General features: G+C 54.9%; 2 protein-coding genes across 3 annotated transcripts in view; both read left to right on the top strand.

The window, feature by feature from the left end:
• RORC (RAR related orphan receptor C) overlaps positions 1 to 3,053 on the top strand; it is a 24,200-nt gene extending 21,147 nt beyond the window's left edge. Inside the window, exon 11 of the mRNA XM_040461070.1 lies at positions 974 to 3,053. Within this exon, the coding sequence (XP_040317004.1) occupies positions 974 to 1,135 (162 nt within the window). The 3' untranslated portion in view covers positions 1,136 to 3,053. The remainder of the gene's footprint in view (positions 1 to 973) is intronic.
• A 110-nt stretch (positions 3,054 to 3,163) lies between these two features.
• On the top strand, positions 3,164 to 8,173 carry LINGO4 (leucine rich repeat and Ig domain containing 4). 2 transcript variants are annotated; one of them, XM_040461068.1, is made up of 3 exons: positions 3,164 to 3,288; positions 5,121 to 5,256; positions 5,777 to 8,173. In XM_040461068.1, exons 1-3 carry the CDS (start codon positions 3,267 to 3,269, stop codon positions 7,569 to 7,571), a joined length of 1,953 nt encoding a protein of 650 aa, XP_040317002.1. In that variant the 5' UTR covers positions 3,164 to 3,266; the 3' UTR covers positions 7,572 to 8,173. The 2 variants fall into 2 exon arrangements, with proteins under 2 accessions (XP_040317002.1, XP_040317003.1); XM_040461069.1 differs by lacking the exon at positions 5,121 to 5,256.
• The last annotated feature ends 2,575 nt before the right edge of the window (positions 8,174 to 10,748 follow it).

The raw sequence follows: 10,748 nt of genomic DNA on the forward strand, positions 1-10,748 counted from the left end.
GGAGGTACTGTGACAGTCCAGGCAAACTCAAAGTAAAGCAGTAGAAATGAAAAAAGAATGAATCTAAAAGATATCAAGGGATCCATGTTGCCTGGTCCTCTCTGACTGCCCCTTTCCTAGGAAACTAAGATGGTGGTGGGAGAGGAGGTGGTAGCTGGAGAGCGGTCTTTTCAAGCCTACTTTGGTTATACAGGAAGCTGCAGAAGATGAATGGTTTTCTTGGCCTTTCTTCAATAAGGTCTCCCTACCTCTGTCTCCTCCTGGGTCTCTAGGCCTTTTTTATTCCCCTCCAACTGAGTATTGGTAGCGTTGGGTACCTGCTTCGAAACTAGTTCAAATAGTTACTGAGCAACTGTCATGTGCCAAGCACTACGATAGGAACAAAAGGTACAGAGAGAGAGGGAGACAGGGAGAGAACCTACCTAAGGAGATTAGACCCAGGGTGGAAAGGCAGACAAATGAGACCGTTTTCCTACAATCAGGTTTAAGTGCTACTACACAGAGAGAAGCCCAAAGGAAATGCCCTTAATCCAGGGAGGGGTAGTCAGGGAAATATTCCCAGAGGCGGTGACACTTGAAAGTGAGGAAGAATTAGCCAAGCAAAGAACTGGAAAGGCATTCCACGTGAGAACAGCATCAATGAAGGCCAGTGATAGTACATAACAGAGTCACAGGATCCAACCATCTTAAGAGCAGAAAGTGGGAGTTGGAGCACTTACCAGGTGAGTAGCGGGAATGTGATTGGGGGTTCACTCAGAAAACACACACCTGTCCTGCAGCAGCCCTCGCTTGCCTCTGGCTTCCTGAACACATACTTCCCCTGTGATGGGATCGAATCCGGCCACCCCTCCGATGCCAAGTGCAGAGGGGAAAGCAAGGAGGGTTGCCCTAGCCCGGGAGGGCCGAGAGGACATCTTGGCTCTGGGGAGGAGGCTGGCGTACTGACCCTCCCCCCCTGTTAACCCATGTCCAGCTGCCACCCAAGGGGAAGCTTCGGAGCCTGTGTAGCCAGCACGTGGAAAAGCTGCAAACCTTCCAGCATCTGCACCCCATCGTGGTCCAGGCTGCTTTCCCTCCACTCTACAAGGAACTCTTCAGCACTGAAATTGAGTCACCTGAGGGGCTGTCCGAGTGACCCAGAGGAGGGACTGCTTTTCCCTTCTCTGGAGCCCGCTGGCCCTCGCCCCAGCCCTCCTCCTACCCTCACCTTTTTCTTTCCTGTGCTCTGAGAGGGTGGACCCTGCCTGTTCTTTGGGGGTGAGCGGTTGCTCAGACTGGCTTTCTGCCCACAGGCATGCCCAGCGGTGGGCCAAGAGCCAGAGAGGGTAGGGATGAAGGAACACCGTCTCCAGCCTCAGCTTGGTCGCGTCTCCTTCACCATGACTCTTCACCCCCAGCTTCTGAGAGGCCCAGGGTGGCACATAGGGACCTCTAGGAGGACCACAGTGTCCTCAGGACACCAGGGGGATCCAGGACACCCTGGATGACTGGAACTCAACTCTGAGCTCAGAAGCTAAGAACAGGACTTTAAAATACCTCATTGCATTTCCCTGTGGGCTTTGGCTGGGGAGGTATGTCAAGCTCAGAGACTGGCAGCTGGAGCCCAGAAGGACCTGTATATAACATGAACACAGATCTTTAGATTTTCTGCCTTCCCTCTTCCTCTCAGCTCAGCAAGGAAGTGGTTGGGCACGCTTCCCTTTACCCAGGGTCTAAAAAAAAGACTGGATATGTGAAGGGTAAGGATGAGATGGGGGTAAGGGGCTGGGATAATCTTTTACGGGATTTTATGGGATTTTTAGGGATAAGGTACAATGGAGGCCAAGAGCATCATAGATTGAGTTAGAACTCAAACCTCTTATGTGCACTTTAGAAATAGACTTTAGGGGTCAACACAAACCTGATGAGAGACACACACCCATGCACAGGTGAAACACATACTCACAAACTCAACCTGCAATTATGCACCTCTGCAGTACATTTAATCTGACACAGTCCCTGTCTTCCTTGAGGTCACAGCTCAGAGGTGCATAGTGGCCTCAGGAAGAGTCCCAACCCTGAGGGACCCCAGAACATTTTCATGGTGCTCCAGTCCACCAACCTTACACCTGGGGTGGCCCAGACGCCATCCCAGCCCCAGATGTCTTCTAGCACAAGAAATCCCAGGAGAAGAAGAGATGGCTGGACACTGGTCAGTCAGATGGTCCCAGACAGACGTTGGAGGAGTCCTGCTGTCATTATGGAGAAAGGAAACAGACACAATTTCATCACTTTGTGATGGGGCACTACTGACTCTAGCAGGGAGGAGACCAGGGAACAGGGCAGACACCTGCCTCTCAGGCTGCCCCAAAACTTCTCTTGCTTGGCTTTACAAATCGCTATGAGCCATCCTCTGAGGGATAAACAGCAGGTGATGCGGGGGAGGGGGTTGTACTGCTCTCAGGGGAGGGTTTAATAGGCTAGACATAAATCCTAACTTGTGCTATTCTTTATAAAATGATTTTAAAGGCCAGGGGCATGTGTGGCGGGGCCGGGAGGGGGGAGGGTCTTAAATCAGACCACCGACCAGCTGCTCTCTCCTGTCTCATTCCTGTGTGGAGACCCAGGTTTTCAGCCCAGCAACCCATGAGCATCAAAAGGATCGAAGCCCCCACTCTGAGCAGCCCCCAGGGAGGCTTGGGAGTTGCTCCTCAGAAACCCCCACAGGAGTCTCAAACTAAGCTCCACAGCAGATGTTCTGGATGGAGAACTTTCCCCACAAAATGATACCCATGGGGGGCATTTAGATTTAAAGGCCGCATCTGGGAGAGGAAGGTGCTTGTCCCTGAGCTCCCCAGAGGGGAGTCAGCATGTCCACCAGAGACCCTTTCAGAGCTGCTGGCTGCCTCCACTTCCTGACCCCTCCTAGACCCCAAAGTCTCCGTCTGAGCTCCCTCCCCTTCTCCATCCTGTAGTGGCGCTTGCTGCAGCCCTCCCTGGTTGCTTTATTTATTTATTTTGCACCAACAGGGTTGCTGCAGACTCATTCTCGCCTGGTTTAAAAAGAGAGAGAGAAAAAAAAAAAAAAAAAAAGGAGAAATGCTTTCTGGCTCTTTTCTCTACCTCGGTCTTGGCAGCAGCGGCCACAGCAGCAACAGCAGCCCCAGCGGGCAGGCGGGCGGGAGGGCGGCGGGGCAGCGGGCAGTGAGGGGAGTGAGGCCCGGCGGCCCGCGGTGCAGCTTGAATGGGACGTCCCCCAGCCCTGGACAGAGGCAGTGTCCAACTTGATGCCGCCCTCCAGCTTCTCCGGTAAGTGCCCCCACCTCCTGTCCCAAAGCTGCAGCTGTCCTTCTCTACAATATTCTCAGAGACAAGGCCAGACCAGCGTCCCTTTCAGGCTAGAGGGTTTGCGCTCCTCCTGCCCCTCCCCCCTGCCCCACCCCACTCCACCCCAACCAGCCATTGATCCTGGCCCCACCGGACTTTGATGGGAAAACTAAAATGTCCCAGACACCTCTATGGGGAAGGACTCTAAAGAGACCTCCCTCCGTCTCCCCAGGGCTTCCTCTACCTCTGGGAAGGGTTTCTCCACTATCAGTATGGAAATTCCAGAAATCTTTCCCCTAAAAGCCCCCTCCCCACACAAGTCCCCATGTCTCCAGTCAGGTCTGCTTTAAAGGTTCATATGTGTCTCTGGATTGCCACATAGAGACAAGAAGAAGAAAGCTTCCTACTCCTTGAAGGGTTGATGCCCAAGACCCCACCCCATCTAAAGAAAGAAGTGGTTCTGACACCCATTTCTTCCGGCAAAGTGGCTGGAAGCCAGTCTTGTAGCCATGGAGACTGGCGAGGGAAGTTTGGGATTAAATTAGCCATGTTATAAATAAAGAAAAGGGGTTGTCCCTAGATCCCCCAGCCCCTGGGCCAGCAGGCTTTGGGGACTAAGAGGAAACTGACAGAAGGGGGAGGGAGGGAAGCTGGGTTACATGCTTCAGTGCACTTTTGCTGAGTGCAGAGCACAAAGGAGGAGCAGTAGCTGCAGCGGTAGTGATAAAGAGCTAGCTGTCGAGTGGACTTCCCAGAACAGGAGTAGGGACAATGAGGGAGACTGGGACACGTCTGTCCCTGGAGAACTCTCAGCATGCCAGAGATACCTGCCAGGTCGGTCTAGGGACAAGAAGAGCCTGGTCAGCTGCCTTTGCCCGCCCCACACCATTCTCTCTCCTCCCAAGCCTCAGGATGGTGTCCTACATCCCTCTGCTCTCCGGGCCTCTTTGCTCTCTGGTTTCCCGCTACTACAGCGGGAGAGGCGCCAGAACAACTCTTCTAGAGGAGGGGTGCAGATCCTCACTCCAGCCAGGATCCAGGGATGTGATCCCCCTCCCCCGACCCTGCAATGGGAAGAAGTCACACCACCTCGTAAAGTTCCACGTGGGAGAAAATGGGGCGTGTGACAGAAAGCTGACCCTTCAGGGCACAGACAGCCTGAAGCCCCAAAGGCCATCTGGATCTGCAGCTAGAAAGAAACCCAGGCATCCTGCCTCCTAGGGAGCATCACTTACCTCTTGGTCCCAACACCTCCCCTCCATGGTTCAATGCCCTGTTGACATTTAACACGGTGAGGTGAGAGTGAGTTCACCACCTATGGGGCCCCTTCTCCTCTGTCACCTCGACCAGTCCCCAGTGGCCATGATACCTGCCATTATCCTGATTCTGCCCAGGCCCTTGATTCCCAGAAACCCACTTGCAGTCTACATGCTTTGCACACGGCCTGTACCCAGAGATCAGCTGTGCCAGCCAAGGGCTCCCTTGCTCCCCACCCACACCATCTGGCCAGGTGCTGTCTCTCCTCCTTGTCTATGCCTCCCTGGCTCACAGTCTGTCTCTTGCATATTGTTTGGGGACAAGAGATCTCCCTCAGATTCCCACATTGGACTAAATCAAAACACTATCGAGGAGGGATATAACAGGAGCCTGAGCCTGAGGACCAAGCAACAACACTCAAAACCCAGGCATCCCTTGGGTCCCTCACACACCACTGTCATCTATAGGGGCTGCGCGTAGGGTTCTCATGAGGGACTTGGGTGCCCCCCGGTAGCCTGTGCCATGACTAACGTGTTGCTTGGCTGTCATCCACACAGACATTCAGGGAGATTGGGTCTTGCTAATTCGGGGCCCCAGGCCCTGGGCCAGGCTCCAGAAGGGCAGAGGGGCAGTAGGTGGAGTCCAGGGGCACAGAGCTGAGCATACTTCCCAGCCCTGGAGGACTTCGTCAAGGTGAGGACCACGCTCCCATCAGAATCCAAGCATGTGATTCCTCCTGAGCTATGGACAGATAGACAAAGCTATGGATAGATAGCATGGGAGAACAGGGTGGGCAGAGAGCGGAGGGCAGAGCTTGGGGAAGACAAGTGTCAGGGAGAAGGGACCTGCGGTATTCCTGGATCTCACAGACATAGGAAAATGGGGAGACTCAACATTACTTCCCCGCTTCCTGTCCATTCACGTACAACTTTCCCGGCTGAAGTTAGAATTCACTCACGTTCCATGAGCCAGGAGGCACTCGGCCTGTTACCCAGGGCTGGGAGGGAGAGCAAAGCAGAGATTCCCCAGAGAGGAGGCCCAGGAGCCCCCCAAGGAGGCAGTCCCCCAGAACTGTTCCTGGGTCTGCCCTACTTGCTGGTGATGCTGACACAGGTAGCTCAATCTCCCTCTCCTCTACGGAGGCCCAGGAGGTCCAGGGTCACCATCGTCTGAAGTCACTTTCCAAACAGGACCATGTCATCATCTATTCCAGGACTGAAGAGGGGAAGGCTATGGGTCCAGCTCCAAAGCAAGCCTGGCCCCCATGGCCCCCTCTCCTGTTCCTGCTCCTCCTGTCTGGAGGCAGTTGTGGTGGGTGCCCTGCCGTGTGTGACTGTGCCTCCCAGCCCCGGGCAGTGCTCTGCCCCCTTCGGCGACTGGAGGCTGTGCCTGGGGGACTCCCGGTGGACACTGAGCTCCTGGACCTGAGTGGAAATCGCCTGTGGGGGCTTCAGCGCGGAATGCTCTCCCGCCTGGGCCTGCTCCAGGAACTGGACCTCAGCTACAACCAGCTGTCCACCCTTGAGCCTGGGGCCTTCTATGGCCTCCAAAGCCTCCTGACCCTGAGGCTACAGGGCAACCGGCTGCGAATCATGGGGCCCGGGGTCTTTTCAGGCCTGTCTGCCCTCACGCTGCTCGACCTCCGCCTCAACCACATTGTCCTCTTCCTTGACGGAGCCTTTGGGGAGCTGGGCAGCCTCCGGCAGCTGGAGGTGGGGGACAACCACCTGGTGTTCGTGGCTCCAGGGGCGTTGGCAGGGCTGGCCCAGCTGAGCACCCTCACCCTGGAACGCTGCAACCTCAGCACAGTGCCTGGCTTGGCCCTGGCCCGCCTCCCGGCACTAGTGGCCCTGAGGCTTCGAGAACTGGATATTGGGAGGCTGCCAGCTGGGGCACTACGGGGGCTGGGGCAGCTAAAGGAGCTGGAGATCCACTCCTGGCCATCTCTGGGGGCTCTGGAGCCTGGGAGCCTGGCTGGGCTCAATCTCAGCAACCTGGCCATCACCCGCTGCAATCTGAGCGCAGTACCCTGCCAAGCGCTCCGCCACCTGAGCTTCCTCAGGGTCCTGGATCTGTCTCAGAACCCCATCTCAGCCATCCCCGCCCGAAGCCTCAGTCCCCTGGTGCGGCTGCAGGAGCTCCGGCTGGCGGGAGCGTGCCTCACCTCCATTGCCGCCCACGCCTTCCACGGCCTGACCGCTTTCCACCTCCTGGACGTGGCAGATAATGCCCTTCAGACGCTGGAGGAAACGGCCTTCCCTTCCCCAGACCAACTAGTCACCCTGCGGCTGTCGGGTAACCCCCTGACATGTGACTGCCGCCTCCTCTGGCTGCTCCGGCTGCGCAGGCACCTGGACTTCGGTGCAGCACCCCCTGCCTGTGCCAGCCCCCGGCACATGCAGGGCAAGAGCCTGAGGGAGTTCTCAGACATCCTGCCTCCAGGGCACTTCACTTGCCAACCGGCCCTGATCCGAAAGTCTGGGCCGCGATGGGTCATCGCAGAGGAGGGGGGGCAGGCCGTTTTCTCCTGCTCCGGAGACGGAGACCCAGCGCCCACGGTCTCTTGGAGGAGGCCTCAGGGCCCTTGGCTGGGAAGGGCTGGGCGAGTGAGGGTCCTGGAGGATGGGACGCTGGAGATCCGCTCGGTGCAGCTGCAGGACAGAGGGGCCTATGTCTGCGTGGTCAGCAATGTTGCTGGGAATGACTCCCTGAGGACCTGGCTCGAAGTACTCCAAGTTGAACCACCAAATGGCACTCTCTCTGACCCTAACATCACCACGCCAGGGATCCCAGGGCCCTTCTTCCTGGATAGCAGAGGTGTAGCTATGGTGCTAGCAGTTGGCTTCCTCCCCTTCCTCACCTCGGTGACCCTCTGCTTTGGCCTCATTGCCCTCTGGAGCAAGGGCAAAGGCCGGGTCAAACATCACATGACCTTTGACTTTGTGGCACCTCGGCCCTCAGGGGATAAGAACTCGGGGGGTAACCGGGTCACTGCCAAGCTCTTCTGACCTTTACTTCCACATCGGAGCTCCAGCCAAGACAGCTTCGGATACCAAAAGGGAAGAAAACCAAGGTTGCTTGAACCAGAACCTAGGCCCACCCCCGCCTGCATCGTGCCAACAGCTAATGACGCCTCTCAAGAAGGTCTGCCTCCCCCCTGCTTTTGCAGTTTGAGGATGGGAGCAGAAGCTGTAGACCTGTAGTCAGTCTAGCCCTCCCCGCACCCCCCTCCACCAAGCAGAAAACATCCCCGAGGCTCCAGTCTGCTCGTTCACACACACTGACACCCTTTAACAACCAGTACCAATTGCTAACCACAGCTACGAGATTATTGCAGAGGTGAGGCTGAGAAGCGCCGCTTACTTCTCAATCATGCAGTCTACCTCTCTTTTCTGGTCTCTTTTCTGCTCCTCCCCAGGAGCAAGGAACTAGGGCCAAGGATCTCAGGCTCAGAAGATGTGAGTGTACAATGCAGGGGTGCGGGGGGGGGGGGGGGGAGGAGACTGCACACTGGCTGTGTCTGCATGAGGCCTCCAGCACCTGCCCCATCTGTCACATCATTAAACTTGCTGCCAAAAGGCCATGACAGCAGCAGTCTAAATTAATGTGATATCCGGAGTTTTCTTTACTTCACTCTTTCTCCCCCCTCATTTTTATCAAATCTCTCCCTTCCTACCCTTTCTGCCTGCCCACTGAGCATGTACCCCAGCAGCCTCCCCGACATATAAGCTTAACACCAAAGGAGGCCCAGAGATGTTCTGGAGAAACTCTCAGTCTGTTTCCATTTCGGCCCTTTCCCTGTACTCTGGAGTTAGAGAAGGAGGGATCCTCCACCTTCCAAGGGATCCCCTCTGAAGAAATTCCAGCCTGGGGTACCTGGCTCCTTCCCTACTTTCCAGTTCTTGTTGGGATCCCCCAATCACAGATCCCTAGTACCCTAGGGGGAAAGTACAAAGGGAACTCCTAGAAAATGCCTAACAAAAGCACAGATCTGCAGTTGTCCCAGCAGGCAGACCGAGAACCCGGCAGGACCAGGCTTGGAGGAACCAGGCAGGAAGGGCACTGCACACTGTAGGGAGAGCAGAGGGAAGGGGCCGCAGCAGGATCTGGCTGCCTAGTTAATTTCCACTGCCCTTCTGCAGGGGCCTCTTGTTCCCTGTTCAGCGAAGCCCAGGTGGGAAGCTGTCTCTGGATAGAGGCTACTGTCTAACAGAGACCCCAGACGCAGAGGCAGGCTGAGAGGAGACGCTGACTGCTCTGAGCGTGCTTCAAATAGGTGGCAAAGCCAAGCCAGGGAAAAGGAGAGATTCAAGAGGCAGCAGCTTCAGCATCTCAGAAGGGGAGGAGTGAAGGGACAGGAGGGGCAGGGAGGAAGGACTGAGAAGTGGGGAGTCACGAGGCCCTGGGTCTCTCTGCAGCAGCATCTGCTCAGTGTCCTTAGCTCCCCTCCACCCTCAAGGGCCCCCACCCACCCCTCAGTATGCAAGCATCATCAGCCTCCTGCTGATTCCTGCTGCTCCGTCCTTGCTCCTTGCTCCGAGGAGACTCTACTCATTAGAAGATTCCCAGCTCAAACTATCCCCACAGGGGAGAGAAGCAGACGCCATCCAGGAGGCAGCCAGACTTGACCAGCAGGCAAGCTCTTCAGTGGGGCCCTGGTGGGCTTCTGGGGGTGGGTCAGAGATGAGAACAGGAGGTTGGGAGAGGGAGGCTGGAGAATCCAACAATCTAGAGAAAAGCGTACCCCTGAGCCTCCAACCCTGCCCCCGCCACACACTCACAATTCTCTTAGCATCCTGACAACCTCCCCTCTCCAGTTTATAAGGCACCAGAAAGATTCCACCACGCTTCCCCCCAGCCCCCACACAGCCCTTTCTCTCCTCTCCAAAATCCTCCATCCACGGCTTACTAGGTTGGGACTTGGGCGTCAAGTACTAGAGGTTCTCACTCTCATTGCCCACCCTGCAATGCAGAAGACAGCAGAAACAGCAATATTGTGCAGAGGAATCTCAGGGAAGCCCCCAGAGACAGTGGGGCACAGGTGACGCAGGGAGCAGGGGCCATAGCTGCCGAGTCCCAGTCTCCCGAGCAGCTCTGCCCAGAAATCGAACGTGAGGCACCCATGTCATCTCAAATTTTCTAGTATCACGTTTAAAAAGCAAAAAAACCCAGATACAATGAACTTTGATACTATATTTTATTTAACCCAAGGTACCCAAACTATTATCATTTCAGCATGTTATCAATATTAAAATTACTATTGAAATATTTTACATTATTTTTTCATATTAGGTCTCTAAAATCCAGTGTATATTTCACATTTATAGCACATCTCACTGAATTTTCACCAGAAAGATCTGATCTGTTCTTAGATTTCATAAAATTCATTGCTGAAAAAGTAGGTTCACACAAGTTGTTCCAAACATGTTAAAAAGTTTTCCAACAAATCAAGTATCAGTTTTAACATTTCAATGAACTTAACTGAAATAAACTTAAAATTCCACTCCTCAGGGACACCAGCCATCTTTCAAGTGCTCAAAAGCCACACGTGGCCAGTGCCAATCTCCTGGACAGCACAGCTGCAGACACACCACCTCTGGGCACGACAGGGCCTTCTCAGCAGAGGTGGGCGCGGCATCCCTTGAGAGGCACATTCCTGGGGCAGGGCGGGGTGCGGGATGCCAGTGGACTTACCCCCAATTGCCACCCCTTGTTTCCTTAACACGGTTTTTCCTAAAGCCTTTTGATGTGACAGGTCACTGTGATGGGCACTTCCACAGCTTGTCCAATCATCAGCAAGCCAGGTCCCTATCTGACCTGCTGGGGAAGGCTGCCCTTAGCCAAGTGTGACTGTACAGGCTGTGTGTGTGTGTGTGTGTGTGTGTGTGTGTGAACCAGCATGTAAATGCAACCAGAGACATGTGCTAGTGGTGTGTGTTCACGTTCAGGGATGTTACAGGTCCCATTGTGGGGAAATCCCCAGGGCTGTGCAGGAGTGGAGAGAGAAGACACTTATCCAGAGCCTATGCTGTGTCGGTGGCTTTGTATTTGTTTTCTTATTTAATCCTTCCACGAACTCTGTAACACAGGACACTTTAACTGATGCCACTGAAGGTCAAATAGATTCACTTGCTTGAGGACACACAGCTAGTTAGTGAGGGAGCTGCTTTTGAACTCGGGGTTGT

Source organism: Herpailurus yagouaroundi, unplaced genomic scaffold (assembly GCF_014898765.1).
Source record: "Herpailurus yagouaroundi ecotype Mexico unplaced genomic scaffold, PumYag 254, whole genome shotgun sequence".
Classification (NCBI taxonomy): domain Eukaryota; kingdom Metazoa; phylum Chordata; class Mammalia; order Carnivora; family Felidae; genus Herpailurus; species Herpailurus yagouaroundi.

Coding starts and splice junctions, on each gene's coding strand:
- LINGO4 (XM_040461068.1), top strand. CDS start 3,267: ATGCCGCCCTCCAGCTTCTCCG. Junction 3,289..5,120: donor GCCGCCCTCCAGCTTCTCCG/GTAAGTGCCCCC, acceptor TCATCCACACAG/ACATTCAGGGAGATTGGGTC. Junction 5,257..5,776: donor CCCTGGAGGACTTCGTCAAG/GTGAGGACCACG, acceptor CATCTATTCCAG/GACTGAAGAGGGGAAGGCTA.